General features: G+C 44.9%; 1 protein-coding gene across 10 annotated transcripts in view; it reads left to right on the top strand.

The window, feature by feature from the left end:
• LOC121156772 (amyloid beta precursor protein) overlaps positions 1-13031 on the top strand; it is a 248055-nt gene extending 235024 nt beyond the window's left edge. For all 10 annotated transcript variants that reach the window (XM_040980686.1, XM_040980688.1, XM_040980685.1 and 7 more), the window contains 3 exons: positions 623-723; positions 5900-6046; positions 12054-13031. In XM_040980686.1, the coding sequence (XP_040836620.1) occupies positions 623-723; positions 5900-6046; positions 12054-12155 (350 nt within the window). In that variant the 3' untranslated portion in view covers positions 12156-13031. The remainder of the gene's footprint in view (positions 1-622; positions 724-5899; positions 6047-12053) is intronic.
• Positions 13032-15801: the final 2770 nt, after the last annotated feature.

The following is a 15801-nucleotide window of genomic DNA, read 5'->3' as shown; positions in this document are numbered from 1 at the left end:
AATAAAGAATTCTATAGCAATTCATAGAGAAGGAAAAAATTTGGAGGCTATAAATTCTGTTACTGCAAAAGAAGCATTTTAAAAATTATGTACTGAACCAATTATATCCTGTATCTATAACTGGAATATTTACTAAGTAAATTCTATAATGTTTTTAGTGCTTCACTGCATAGATTCATGAACATAATTTGTAATTGGAACAGAGCCCTAAAGTAGAGGTTTTGTCCCACCAGGTAATTCTCATTTTTAAGGCCTTTCATTATTTTTTTTTTCTGAAGTAATGAGATCACATGGGGGAAAAAATGCACATAATAGGTGAAATAATAAACCCCCAACCCAGCAAACATATTCAAAGACAAAACCTTGCCAACTTCCCCAACCAACATTTAACCTCTTTTCTCCTCAAAAGGCTCAAATTCAGATTTTTTTTAAACTTCATTTTGGTTAAAATAGGTGGCGGTTAAAACTTTAAATAGTGGGTGTCATTTTTTTGTACTCATCCGTCTAATCCTCTGTGACTTCAGGCCTGAAATAAGTTTTTGGTAGCCTTTGAGTCATCACACTGTTGACAGAGCTAAAACTAGCTGGTCATCCTACATATTTTAATTATGATGTCATGCAGGTTCAGGGTTGACAAATATCAAGACAGAAGAGATCTCTGAAGTGAAAATGGATGCGGAGTTCCGACACGATTCTGGCTATGAGGTTCATCATCAAAAACTGGTCAGTACAATCACTTTCCTCTCTTGGGATTCCTATTTGCATTTTAACACCTCTAAGCTTTGCAGATTGACACCTCTCGAAGCAGGGCTCTCATTGGCAGGTGAATCGGCTAGCATTTACTGTTCAGTCAGGAGAGAGCGCTCTTGATTTAAATGCTGAAAAGAGTTGCTAAGGAAAACCGAATCGCTGAAGAGTTGGGAGCTGCTGAAACAGAAATTCTTATTTTTTTACTTTTTATTATTATTATTATCATTTTATGATACAGTTCCATATTCCCTTATCCCCTCCCCAATTCCCTCTCCCCCACCTAATTCCTCCATATCATTACTAACATATAGTTCTTCATACACAGTCATATGTCCATCATTGCGGGCATGGACAATGGCAGAGAGTCCAGCGTCCTATTGTCAAGATATAGTAAACAGTTTCATTGTAAGTCCATCTTGTCTAGAAGCAGAAATACATACAACACTGCATCCTCACACCTGGATGTTAGTCTCCATTTCACAGCTACTGTACATCCCCTTAAATGAAAAGTCATGATACAAAATCAACAATAAAAAGAAAAATAGAAATTTACAATGCCATCAAATTAAATGACGTTACTAGATATGACAGTCTCCATTTCACAGCTACTGTACATTCAATGAAAAGCCACAAAACAAAATTAACATCAGGGAGAAAAATTAAATTAACAACTTCAAGAAGTTAAATAACGTGCTACTAAAGGCCTAACATGTAGCTGAAGCAATAAAAATCAAAACTTTCTTGAAGAAAATGGTGCCACTGCATGATCTACAAGTCATTGAATTATTTAATCAAAAGAAACTGCTTTGAAGAGATGAAACTAAGGGAAAACAGCAAAAACCATGCAATGTAGTTTCCTCTGATTTTTGTTGGAGTGTGTCTCTTCTAGACAATAAATAGATGAGTTTTGTTTTTTAATCCAGTCTACTAATCTATGACTTTTAAACCATTTATATTCAGAGTTTGATATGTATGGGTGGTACTTTGGTCCTGTCATTTTAGCAATGGGTTGTTTATTGATTTAGGCTTCTGTTGTCATTTTACTGGGATGTTCTTCCCATTTGCCTTTGGTTTTGCTGGGTGCTATTCCTCTTCTCTGTCAAGAGAACATCTTGAAGTATCATTTGTAGGGCAGGTTTGAAGAGGCAAATTCTTTTAGCTTTTCTTTACTCTGGAAGAATTTTATTTCATTTTCAAAGACAAAAGAAAGCTTTGCAGGGTATGTTATCCTAGGCCGACAATTTTTTCTTTTAGAATCTGGAATATGTCACAACATTCTCTTCTTGCCTGTAGAGTTTCCTGTGAGAGAGCTCCTGTGAGCTTAATTGGCCTTCCTTTATATGTCAATTGATTTTTTTTCACATGCACATTTAAGGATCTTTTCCTTACGTTCAATCAAGAGAGCTTGATTATCATGTGTCTTGGTGAAGATCACTTTTGATCAAGCCTGTTGGGACTTCTGTGCCCCTCCTGGATCTTGTTTCCCGATTCTTTCTCCAGATTAGGGAAATTTTCCTTGATTATTTCATTAAATACATTTGTAAACTCAGTTTCTCTTTCTGCACCTTCTGGAACTCCCATAACTCTTATATTTGGCTTCTTCATAGTGTCTTTCAATTCTTGAATACTTTTTTTGGCCTGATCCAGCTCTGCTTCCAGCTTTTTGTTTATTTCCCCCTGATGACAGGAAATATCTTCCAATTCTGAGAGTCTTTCTTCTGCTTGCTTCATTCTCTTTTGGAGACTCTCCACTGTAGTTTTCATTTGCTCTACTGTGGTCTTAATTTCTGATATATCAGCCTTGATTTGCTTTATTGCCTCCTTACATTCTTTGAACTCTTGCATGAACTTATCATTTTTTATCAGAAGCTTCAAAATGAGTCTTATGGATTCTGTGTCCCCCATTTTCTCGATGTCTTCCTCAGTTAACTCTGAGGCTGGCATGGGGTTTTGCTCCTTTGCAGGGGAGTTTTCGGTAATATTCATTGTGCCTTTATCTCTTCTTTTGCTCTTGGTCATTGTACTTCTGGTTAGCAGAGTTTTCTCCTTTGGACAGGTTTCTAAGCTGTGTCACCCACAGGTCTCCAATGCGATTTTACTGATTGAAGTTGGTACACAACTCTTTGCTTGCAGCCACTTGTGCCACAACCTCCAGGATTCTTATGCCAGATTTCCACCATGGTCTCCACAGCCCTGGCTCCTGGCTCACCACTCTCCACCTCCTGTGATACCGTGCTAAGGCTGCACTGTTATCTCTGCAACCTTTCTCCCACTTCCGGTTGGAGCAGGTCCTAGGATTAGAGAGACACCAGATGTCCTACTTAGTTAGGTTGTTGGTGGTGCTGATCTTGTCGAAACCTTTTGGACATTAGGTCTGGGTGCCACATGGACTTATTTTGACCCATACAATGCCACAGTTGGTATTATTTCCCTGTGGGACCAGTGCAATTCGCTGAACTCAGCAAGTTCTCGCGAGCTCAGCACATGCACAGTTCACTGTTGTCCCCTGCAGTCCTAAAGCTATTGCCACAGTGTACAAAATGGCACCTGACCTAGCACTACTACAGTTCTTGATCTCCTGGCCATCAGATCTGAGGGCTACCCAGACCTGCCCTGGGTGGAACCCGTAGAATGCCACGTTGATGCAGTTCACCGAGTCAGAAATGAGCTTACTCCCAGCTCAGAGCATGCTCAGTCTTTTCCCTTGTCCTTTCCTTTTTACACAAAATGGTGCCCTATTCGGCTCTAGGGGGCTGACTGGGCTATGAAATCCACCCTGTTCCCGCACTGCCCGTCTGAAATCTGCTGCTCGGTCTCTGTTCCTGGTCAAATCAAACGGACCAGCAGGACAGACAGTTCTTTGTCTGGGTTCACATCCCAAGCTCCCAGTGAAAGTCCCTCCCCACCTGGTTGCTGGTGTAGTTCTGGCTGCTGGTGGAGTTCAGATCGCCATTAGCTGAATGCTGCTGGAGTATGAGTCACTGCAACACCACACCATTGTGTCCACTGCTTTCCTGTGTCTGTCAGTCTCCAGGTACCCCTCTGCTGTTGTTCTGTCCATATTTCCTGAAATATGTCCTCTCTACTTCATCTTGATTAAATGTTTTTCTGTCCATTTAAATTGTCCTTACCCTATTCTGCCATCTTGATTCTCCTGGAACAGAAATCTTAAGTCTTGTCCACAGATCTGCATTTTCTCCATCCTGTGTCATGGAAGCCCTTCTTGATAATTACACTAACTCTTAGAATACGACAGTGACTAATGGTGGCGGCAGTAATTAAGAGAATCAGCTCCCTTTACTGAGCTAGTTGATAAGATAATGTACTATAATTAGTGCGATGAATATGGTAAAATTACAGTATTTTCTTAAAGACATAGGAATATGTCCAGACTTGCAGTCATTCCTGATTACCTCATGCCTGTGTCATTAGCTAATTAATGACTTGCCCATTATAAATTTATTGAGGTAGCATTTTGGGTTAGTGAAGGAACAATTATGAATGATTCTAATTTTATCACTAATTTGATACACCATGAGCAACACCCTTTTAGAAATTTGTGCAACATGCTCTTTTGGGCTGCTAGTTCAGATGGCAACAGTGTTAGTTTTAACAATGAAAATCAGTCATTTTTGTAATCCTTTTTAAAATGTGTATTTATGAATCATTTTATGTGAAATGCAGAAGGATAGGGAGAGATATTCCATTTGCTGGTTCAATCTACAAATGTCTACAACATCCTGGGCTGGGACGGCTACAGCCACGGGCCTGGAACCCAGTCAGGGTCTCCCACATGGGTGGTAGAAACCCAAGCACTTGGGCCGTCACCTGCTGCCTCCCAGGAGGAGTGGTAACAGGAAGTTTATGGCATCAGTAGCAGAGCTGAACTTGAACGCAAACACCAGACCGTGCATGTGGGTGTCCCAGACTGAGTCTTAACCTGTGTCAAACACACCCACCTTTTCATTTTGCTATCTTGAAGCTATGTTACAAACAGTGTTTAGGGAAACTGTTTTCATTAAGTTTTATTAAAATAATAATGTGTTTGGTAATTGTCTATTATTTGATCTGGAGTAAGATCACCTTCTTTGAATAACAAGGTAAGCGTTAAGATGTGCTCATATGATTTCACTCACATAGATAGTTTTAAAAAAAAAGAATGACTTGCTTTAAAAAGAATATAATGCAATAAACTTCCAGCACAGAATGAACTTCTTGCAGTGTTTTCCGGATTCTTTGCATGTGTAACTCAAGTAAACAGCTAGAAAACAGTAACTTTTTAAGCTTCAGTTTCTGGAAACAATGCAGTAAAACCATGTAAATTGTGTATGACTATTAAAATTCTTGCTGCCCACTGCCGCTCTTGATGGAAATAAAAGCATTGTTTTTCAAAGTAATTATATTCCAGCTAAATTAATGCGGCTAGCAGCAGATTCTGTTTAACTCTCATTTCAGAATATTTATGTCTGTGCATTTTAAAAAGCTGCTCTGCAGTTCTGAGAAGCATTTAGGGCAGGGCTATGCACGCTCAGACACCAGTGCTCCCAGTTTCAAAGCTGCTGTGACTGGAAAAATGTTGGAAAAATCCTTCTGTAACCATGATCCCTTCATATTTTCAGTAGCTTCAAGAGCTCCCCTCCCTTCCATCTTCCAGTGTACCACCTGCCAACAAGCTACGGTCCACGAAGACTTCTGTTTTGACAGATGGGGGGGGCGGGTGGAGATTAGACTGCCTTGACTAAGAGTGGCCACCTGCCATAAATCATGAAGTAAGCACCAAATAGGTGATCAACCAAAGAATTGAAGATTCGGGGGGCAGGGGTAGCACTTAGGGTGTCACATCCCATGTGGTTCAATGCCAGGCTCTGTGCCGGCTCCCCAGCTTCCTGTCGAGGCAGATCCCAGGATGCAGCAGCCGTGGCTCAGATAACTGGTCTCTGCCGCTCACATAGAAGAGCTGGATTGCATCCCTGGCTCCTGGCATCTGCCCCAGGCATTCTCTCCATTTCCGTGCCTCTCAAAAAAAAATGTTTATAGTGTTTTAAAAAATACAGTGTAGCGCTGAGTTAGGGCGGGGTTACACCGCGGCTTTTTCAGACTCCATCCAATTCTCCGTAATTACAGTCGCTTCCCTTGACTTGTTTTCAAGGTGTTCTTTGCTGAAGACGTGGGTTCAAACAAAGGCGCCATCATTGGACTCATGGTGGGCGGTGTCGTCATAGCAACAGTGATTGTCATCACCTTGGTGATGCTGAAGAAGAAGCAGTACACGTCCATCCATCACGGGGTGGTGGAGGTAGGTAACCCGGGCTGCACGGTGCGAGTGGGAATGAGGGGAAGACGGAGAGAAAAGATGCTGAGCATTAGACTGGTCGTCCGTTCCGGAAGATGGTCCAGGCCATCAGAACCTCTTCCTTGGGGAAGGGGAAAATGAGCATTCCTCCCTGCTGCTCAGCGCACAACTGTTCTTTTCTTGCTTTGGTTTTCGTTCTAATTTATTGTGCATACTATGATGAAGCATTGATATGGCACTTTTCTCATCTTACCAGGTACGTTGAAATTATTTGCCCTTGGACATTTAAAACAACATAAAGTATCAGATATGAGAAAGGAATTGGGAGGTTAATTTTCCCAAAAAAGAAAATTGGAATGCATTTATTCCCAGATTTCTATTTTTTTTTTTTTTTTTGCCTCAATAGTCTGACCTGTGAGTGAAACCAGATAACAGAAAGCAATATGATGGCTAGGAAAGCCACTGACGTCTTGCAAGAAATCACATTGAACCGAATGGGCTCAGAGAAAATATGTGAGGTTCTCAAGATTCAGCCTGCTGGCCTAGGCTTCCCTGTGAAATACTCTAGTTTCAGAACTCCTGCACTGGCACACTGGAAGTGCAGATACACAAGGGACAGTCACGTTCACGGCCCCATTTGCCTCGTAATCTGTGTCCCCACAAGCCAAGCTCGCAGGGATACATAGCATAGAACTAGTGGATTCCACCAGTGCAACATGATACAATTGCCACAAGATTGTTCAAATAGAATTTTTTAAAGATTTATTTTTTATTGGAAAAGGAAATATTAATAGAGAAGAGACAGAGTGAAAGATCTTCCATACGATGATTCACTCCCCAAGTGACCGCAACGGCTAGAGCTGAGCCAATCTGAAGCCAGGAGCCTCTTCTAGGTCTCCCATGCGGGAGCAGGGTCCCAAAGCTTTGCACCATCCTCCGCTGCTTTCCCAGGCCACAAGCAGGGAGCTGGATGGGAAGCAGGACTGCCAGGATTAGAACTGGTGCCCACATGGGATCCCAGTGCGTGGTGAGGACTTTAACTGCTAGGCTAGCACACTGGGCCCCCAAATAGAATTAAAGTTCATACTTCAGAGAGGGTGTGGCAAGAAAGGAACAAAATTTGCAAGTAAGGTTTTTTGGGGTTTTTTTTTTTTTAGAATTCAATTGCTTTTAGGATGTACTTTTATTGAGAAATATTTTTTTAAAAACCTATGTATGCGATGTTTTAGCCAGTTGTCTTTAGAGACAGTAAGACAGCAAACCTTAGAGCTGCTGAAATCTGAGCTGCACATAGACCTGAGTGATCGTCCAAATTGATCTCACTTTGTTGGCAAATACAGGCCTCAGCACAAGTCCCACCCAGTCAAACCGAGTATGGGTCAAGGTCAAAGTCCAGAGTTTCCCACACATTCCCCCGCTACTGTTGCCAGACAGTCCCAAGGAGTTACCTGCCTCACCCCAAGGAAATATACTCCAGCCCACTAGAAGAGGGCAAGTGTGGTCTAAGTAAACTCGGTAAAGCCATAAACCGCATGCTCTTCACTTCCTAGAAAGCCCACGGACCACGGGTGTGCAGGAGCTGCCGTTGCAAATGGGCTGAGTCTTGATTATCCTGGCCCAGCCCAGAGGGGCGGCAGGCAGGGAGGGCCACCCTGACATCAGCAGCTCCCAGGAGGAGGAGGAGCTCAACAGGGCACAGCGGAGAAACCAACAATGACATCATCTCCTTGGAGATGCTGCTCCTTTTCCGACAGCGCATCTCACCCGGGGTCCCTCGGCACCGTGCAGGCTGTGTCACCAGGAACTTAAGTTCCTCTTCTACTCACATCTGTTTATTTTTTCACTCTAACAAGGTGTTTGGACAAACAAAAAAATGTTTTCCATATACAAAGTGTTCGAAGTTTTTGTGAAAAATGAGTGGATTTCAAAATGCTTCTGTGTCAAAAGAAGCCCATCTTTTAATTCCATTTGTTCATTAGCTTTGTGAAGTCTCCTTATACTAAAGGCTCTTAAAAAAAAAAAAAAGGCAAACATGACCGTGTTGAGCTGAGGAGCCTGCCAAGGACCGGCTTCCTGTCTGCTCGGTTTCTGTTAAGTAAAAATTGCACCTTTGGTGCCGGAGACCCAAGGACTTCTATTGGATCCCACAGCCAGGGACCACAGACGGCAAGGCTCAAACACCAGCGACGGTATTTCTTCACAGTTCTGAAACCTGGAAGGCCAAAGTCAAGGTGTCAGGGGGTCTGGTGCGGTCTGTGGCCTCTGGCCCTGGCTTGCAGATGTAGTATCTTTTCCCTGTGTCTTCACTCCGTTCCGTGGCCTGCCCTCCTGGAAGGACCCCAGTCAGATGAGTCGGGTCACCTCGTGGAGCCTTACCTAGCCCCCTTAAAGGTCCCATCTCCAAATACAGCCCCATATGATAGAATGCAGCAGGGCACAGGTCAGCCTGTGCAGCGCCCCGTGGTGCCAGGCAGAAGCAGCTCCCCGTCCTGCTGTGCAGGCCGCATACCCAAGGGCCAGCTCACACCTAGGCAAACAGAACATCCAAACAGGCAAGGGTAGTGTCAAAATTTCGCCAGCTGGGACAGGCACAACGGTCTCAACTGACTGATCCTCACCCCCAAGTGTGAGATCCCTAATAGGCACTGGTTCCTGTCCCAGCAGCTCCACTTCACCTCCCAATCCAGCTCCCTGCTCATGGCCTGGGAAGGCAGTTGACGATGGCTCAAAGCCTTGGGATCCTGCACCCGTGTGGGAAACCCAGAAGAGGCTCCTGGCTCGTGATTGGCTCAGCTCCAGCCATTGTGGCTGTTTATGGAGTGAACCAGCAGCTGGAATATCTTTCTGTCTTTCCTTCTTCTCTGTAAATCTGCCTTTTTGCAACAATAAATAAATCTTTAAAAAGAAAGAATTCCCCAGCTGGATCAGATACATTGATCAAGTTTAAGACCAAAATATGATGTACAGACTGCTGTCTTGGATGGAGGGTAACTGGCCGCCTTTCCAACAGCACTCTTGCATCTGCCTGGATTAAATGTTTCTTTCGGCCAGTTACTAACAAATTATCTCCTTGGATTTCAATCATCAGAGGAAAACCAGGGCCCAGGACCACTGTGAGTCCTCAGCTGTTTGGGCGTTGCTCCTTCCAGTGTGTGCCACCCCAAGCAGCCACACCACAGCACAGTGCAACGAGCCCCAGGTCTCTGCAGAAACAGCGCCTGGCACCAAGAGCCAGGCTACAAATGAGCTGCCTGGCTGTCTCACCCAGCCAAGAGAGGATATTCAGAGGTGGTGGTGTGTGTGTGTATTGTCACCTCAGCCACCACCAGATGTCCCTGTGGATGGATAGGATGCAGGTTCTGTCCCAACCTCACCGTTCCAGGACGATCAGCTCTGGCTCCAGCCTGCCCTGGCTGTGCAGTGAGGGAGATGGGCTCGCAGTGCTGGTGCACAGGCCCCCACGCGGCTGGCCATTGACATGGCAGCCCCAGTCACTGCTGTGGTTCAGCCACCATGGGGGACTGATGAACCTTCAGGGCCAGTGGCCCTCCCTCAACTTTTCCTTGAGTGGTAGCCTTCTCTATAGATGAGTACTTGGCTATTCCATCTTTCAGGAGATTATGGATTAAAAGATCTATTCCAAATCCCCGAGGTGCCACCGTGTACAGATAATGCCTTTTCCTGTAGCTCCTGAGCCCCCTGCAGTCTGAGCCCAAGCTGCCCCACAGCAGGAATAGCAGCATTTGCTGTCCTCCCAGAGACAAAGGCTAAGGATTTGCCAGAAGCACCAAGGCCGTGGCCAAGAGGTCGGTGTCTGGATGGCACTCCAACCTCTGGCCCTTGAATTTCCAGCAGGCTCTCGCGTGCTTGGCTTTGGAGTTTGAAGAGCAAATAAGGATACTGCACTTGCAGGTGTCCCTACCCTGGATGAATGCAAATGGTTATTGGCAGCCGGCGTGAAGGCCGAGGTGCTGCCTGGAGCAGATGAAGCTGTCATATTCCCACTACCCACCAGTGTTAGGGTTCCTCCCACCCACGCAAAAACACGGCCACTGTGTGATTGATATAAACGAATTTTTTTTAACATGGCACTCCCAGATCACAGTGACACAAAGCCAAGAGATGCTCAAATTCGAGGGGCATACTGTTGCAGACAGGCCCTGGCAAGCAGGTCATAACCTGAACGTTCCCATTCTTCTCACTAACCCTCCACGGTGGGGTGTGAATTTAACAAACCTGTAGCTCATGACGCAATTCCCAGTTAAGCCAGGTGAGTTCATTATTGACAAGGATGCAAATCAGAGGGACAAGGGGAGGGTAGGAATTGCACCTGGGACCGACTCCCCAAGGGCAGTGATGCTGAACAGAGCCTTGAGCAACACCTGTGAGCAGGGGCGCTTCTGGAGAGCTTGTTGCTCTAAGGGGAAACACCTACCCAAGGCTATGACTGGGGGAAAATGCAGACAGCTGCCAGGAGACGTGTCCTTCCATGACAGAGACCTTGAGACGTGGAACGCCTCATCCAGGTCCAAGATGTCTGTTGCAGCTGCCTGGAGCTTGCCCAGGGGAATTCCACTTCCCGCGTCAGCCTCCGAGTTGGGGTTACACAAAGGCCCCTAGAGAAACCTGGGGTTGTGTCCTCGGGTCTGAATCCCTGGCCAGCACAGGGGCTCTGGTCACGGCGTCTCCAGCTCCAGCCTTAGGCCCAGTGTCTGGGCACTGACACGTCGGGCGCCCTGGCAGATTCCCAGGTCAGGTTCAGAGACGCCGTGGCAGTGGAGCAGCTGGGTGGGATCAGGACCAGGGCAGATGGGCTGGCAGGGAAGAGACTGCACGAGATGCCAAATGTCACTCGACAACGCCAGGCTGTAGGGACAGGCAGGGCCTGACATGTGGAAATGAGGCTGTCCCTTTATGGAAAACGGGGCGGCATGCATTTTTCTCGGTCCTTCTGATAACATGGGTGTGCATTCTGGTGGTTTTGACTATTAAAAAATGCTAAGCTTGATTCACCTGGCACAAGCATCATGTATTTGAAGAATGTAACCTGATGTGTGTTTATCCAAGGGGCTACAAGGAAAAAAGGAGAAATGGCACCAGGGACACACTGTTGTTGATTACATGTACTGTTTTTTTTTCTGTACTAAAGACTGTAGAAATACTAAGAGTCCAAAGAGTACAGTGAGAGCTCCTTGCATGTGCTTCCGCTGACTTAGTCCACCCCCTCCAGACTCCCCCCACATGGCCACAAGAGGACTGGCTGGGCCAGACTGAAGCCTGGAGCCCAGACACCGTCCCGGGCCTCACGCACGTATGGCAGCGAGCTGTGAACTCGAACCATCGCCCGCTGCCTCCCCGGGTGTACATCCATCCGCAGGAAGCAGAAACCCAGAGTGGAGCTGGGTCGGACCGATTCCAGGCCCTCCCACTTGGGATCCAGCAGTGCCATAGCCGCTGCTGCAAACACCCACTCCCACCTGTTGCCTCAGTTATTAAGACTGTCGGACTTAACATTCCAGCGTATGTGAAACGGGATCAAAATGGGCAGATTACAAGAAACCTGGGGAGAGAAGGATTTAGAGAGCCAGTTGGTCTTTCCACCCTGTTCGCTCTAGTGAATCCCCTTCTGTAAGGCTGTTGTATTTCTATCTAGTTAACCACCATACTTGGAAGTAAAACAGCCTTCCACCAAAGTTGTTTATCCCTTATGAAGCCAACACGGAGTTACAAAATACCTAATCGCCCCAGATTTACCTAGTCACTGTGGGGTTGAGGAAGCAAAAGCCACTAGTGGCCACTTTGCACGGTCAAGGTTCTCAGCGCCACCTGGTGGCGAGAGACAGCAAGTACACAATTAGTGGGCAAAGGGCTGAGAAGTCAAGGAGATAAAGGAGAAAATCCCGCATGTCCTACAGTTACCATGTTTTGCTGTTCTAATACTGCGCACGCGTATTGCTGCACACTCTTCAAGGCTTGCTTTTGGAAGTCAACTCCCTTCCTGTTTTCTCAGGTGGACGCGGCTGTCACCCCGGAGGAGCGCCACCTCTCCAAGATGCAGCAGAACGGCTACGAGAACCCAACCTACAAGTTCTTCGAGCAGATGCAAAACTAGACGACCGCCACAGCAGCCTCTGACGTTGGACAGCAAACCATTGCTTCACTGCCCATCGGTGTCCGTTTCTAGAATAACGGGGAGAAAACAAGCCCTCCGCTTTTATTATTTACTCATTTTCGCCTTTGACAGTTGTGCTGTAACACAAGTAGATGCCTGAACTTGAATTAATATACAAATCAGTAATGTATTTTCTCTTGACACTCTGATCACCACACTACATGAATAGATTTTGTGTACTGTAAAGAATTTAACTGTACCAAACTTAGTGCATGAATAGATTCTCTCCTGATTATTTATCACATAGCCCCTTAGCCAGTTGTATATTATTCTTGTGGTTTGTGGCCCAATTAAGTCCTCCTTGAAATATGCTTTAAGAATCGATGGGGGTTGCTTCCTGTGTACGTGGGAGTTCAGCTGCTTCTGTTGCCTAAGTATTCTTTTCCTGATCACTATGCATTTTCAACATTTTTTAAGTATTGCAGATGACTTCGAGACTCTCTTCCCATGACTGTACAGACTGCTGCTTCTGCTATATTTGTGATATAGGAAGTAAGAGGATACACATTTATTTCTTTGTGCCTGTTTTATATGCACACGTTAGGCATCGGGAATTTGAACTTTTTTTTTTTTGTCCATGTCTCTTTGGATCTTTGATTAAAAAACAAACAAACAAACGAACCAAGAAGAATCCCTGTTCATTGTAAGCACTTTGCGGGGTGGGGGGTGGGTGGGAGTACTCGCTGGTCTCCGACAACCAAGGATTCTCCCAAAAACTTTTTCTGCAGGATGATTGTACAGAACCATTGCTTATGACATGATAGCTTTCTACACTGTATGACATAAATAAATTAAATAAAATAACCCTGGGCAAGACTGTTCTTTGGAGGATGACTACAAATCTTACATAGTCAGAGTCGTTAGGAATGCGTGGAAAGGCAGACTCACCTGATGCCTTACTTACGATGTCACAGGAAGAGGCAAGCTCCGAAATAAGGCAGGCCTAGGCACGGAGACGAGCTTGTTCCAAGATGACATACTTTTCTTCAGGTGGAAGACACCATCAGACTGGAATGGAGCTCTCTGAAATGACCCTCTTGATTATCTGATGAGCTGCAGACCAGCGAGGGGTCTTCCCACATTGAGCACTCATCCCTGTGTGTCAGTTGAGTAGGAGAGTGGGGCCCACATGTATCATACGATTCTAGAACAATGTCTCACAGGGTTAACCAGCATGTTTGACGTGGCTGCAGCGTCATGACTCGTATGTCGTCCTCAAATGTGTGCCAAGACAGCAAACTTCCGGGGACATGAAAACTAGGACCGGTTGACGGATGGTTATCTCTAACCTAGTACTACTGATGTTTATCAAGGAGTAATGCTTTGTTAGTTGTGAGCCATCCTGGGTCCCACTGGACATTTATTTCACGGCCCCTACTCACTAGCAATCGAAAATGTCTTGGAGATATTGCCAAGTCTCCCTTTGGGGAGCCAAGTCGCCCCCGCTTGTCATTTAACATAATGTCACATATACATAATGTTTCACTGGGTGAGTCTGTGCAGACTGCCATATCAGAGTGCCCCAGACTGGGCAGCCGTGGCAGTGAACATTCTTTCTCCAGTTCTGGGGGCTGGATGACTTAGGGTCAAGTTCAAGGAAAGGCCCCTTCCTCGTCTCGCAGATGGCGGCCGCCTCTCCACATCCTCACGGTGAAGTTTTCGGGTCTGCATTTTAGACGGACACCAGTCTCTCCAGAATGGCTTCACCCTCGTGACATTAGCTAACTCTAATTGGCTCACAAAGATCCCGCCTCCACTAGACTCGCTGAACTCGCTGATTAGCATTTCGACTAGACCGCATCCGCATCTCACTGCTGTGGCAGAGGTCTGAGTACGCATTGTCCCTGCTGTTTGTCAGGCTGTGCTTGGTCAAGTAGGTTGACATGAGACTGCACCAAGCCCAGGTGAGCCTCAGACTGCAGCCTTCGAAACCAAACACTAACCCAGGAGAGTAGTCAAAATAGTCTCCCTGTGCAGTGTGAACAAATAAGTAAAATGCATCTGAGGGTATCCTGTTTTGGTGAACACGGAATTGCCTTAACAGAGGCAATTAGATGTAATTGCTGTAGGAGAGTACTTGAAAAAGTTTATGGAAGATAAAACTAGAAATGCTTATTTTGAAAGCTAGCTATGAAATTTGTGAAATTTGTTCTCTATAAATCTTTAAAAAGTAGAAAATTGCTCATGGGCAAATAAAATGTAAATTTTTTAAATGTTTGCTTTGGTGCCAAAAATATTCTGAAATTTGCATATACAAAGGAAATCAAAATGTATCCAAAATGCACGGATTTCAGTATTTTGGGAATCAAACAATTCTATTTTTTCCATGAACCTGAAAATGGGTACATATCCTCCCTATGAAAAAATTCAACACTGAGAATTAGGTTGATACAGATTGACATATATATTAGCATATTAAAATCACAAATTAAATGACTTATTGTCTTAGTTCTTAAGTTGAAGCAGATTGATAAGACTGGAGATTGATCACAGACATCCATTTACACTCCAGTAGGGCCCAACAGAACACCAGCAGCTGCCAGGCCAGCGATCAGCGCATTGGCAGGGATTTCAGCACTTCTTACTGGCTGGGTAAAAACAACAGCTCGCTCCAGCTTTATATTTATCTTGTAAGTATTACTGAAAATGCTTTTCTGATCACTGGCCATTTTACAGCTCTAAGTTTTCTGTCTTTTGCTTGGAGCTTGAAATCCACTTCAGCACTAGAACTCTCCCCTTCCCATGCTCAAGTTTCCATTTGCAATGGTAAATCATTGCCCACCCCTTTATTTTTAGTTTACTTGGTGGTTGCATTTCAAGTGCGTCACTGCTCAGGGCAGAGCTGGCTTTTTGCTATAGATACCAATTCAAATGTTTTTCAATAAGCAAATTAAGTCCACCAAGTCATGTTGATGGAACCGTTCACTTTGTTTACACTCCTGTTTACCATAACTACTGAGCCTATAATTCACTTTTTATTTTAGGGGAAAGGGGATCCTGTTGTACTATTGTTCAATTTGCTTTGCTCAAGCCCCAAATTCCAAAATTTTTGAGCACCTAAAATTCCATGCCATGAAACTGTTTCATGCACAAAATTAGTTCAAACTCTATGATATGACTTTCTAGCTAAGTACGTAAGATGTTTAGAAAACCAACAAATTCATTCCATGCTTAGATTGGGGTCCCTTTTCCAAGATAACTCATGACCTATATGCAAATATTCCAAAATCCAAAAAATTCTGAAGGTCATCTGTTTTACATGAGGGACATTCAACTCGTGCTTGACTTTTATTCCTACACTCCTGGTGTTGCTCCAAATCCCTGTTTCCATACTTAACCCCTTCCTGTTTTCTGCATGATACCTCCACGGGTTACCACACGACAGGGCTTATTTTACATGCCCCTTCTCTCTCTCTCCATTTTTCAGTTTCTGCTTTACCTTGTTAGTACTTAACATAACTTTTCTTCATTCTACAATCCTCCCCTTACACTAGTCTTAGCTGAGTGTGTAAGTCAAGTACGTGAAATGTTCCCTGGTCCTATTGTTCCCAGAAATCCCTTGGTGACGCAAACACCTGCAGGTAAG

This window comes from Ochotona curzoniae, unplaced genomic scaffold (genome assembly GCF_017591425.1).
Source record: "Ochotona curzoniae isolate NIBS_2020 unplaced genomic scaffold, NIBS_Ocur_1.0 contig_3498, whole genome shotgun sequence".
In the NCBI taxonomy this organism is placed as follows: Eukaryota; Metazoa; Chordata; class Mammalia; order Lagomorpha; family Ochotonidae; genus Ochotona; species Ochotona curzoniae.
This window is presented reverse-complemented; position numbering and strand designations above follow the sequence as displayed.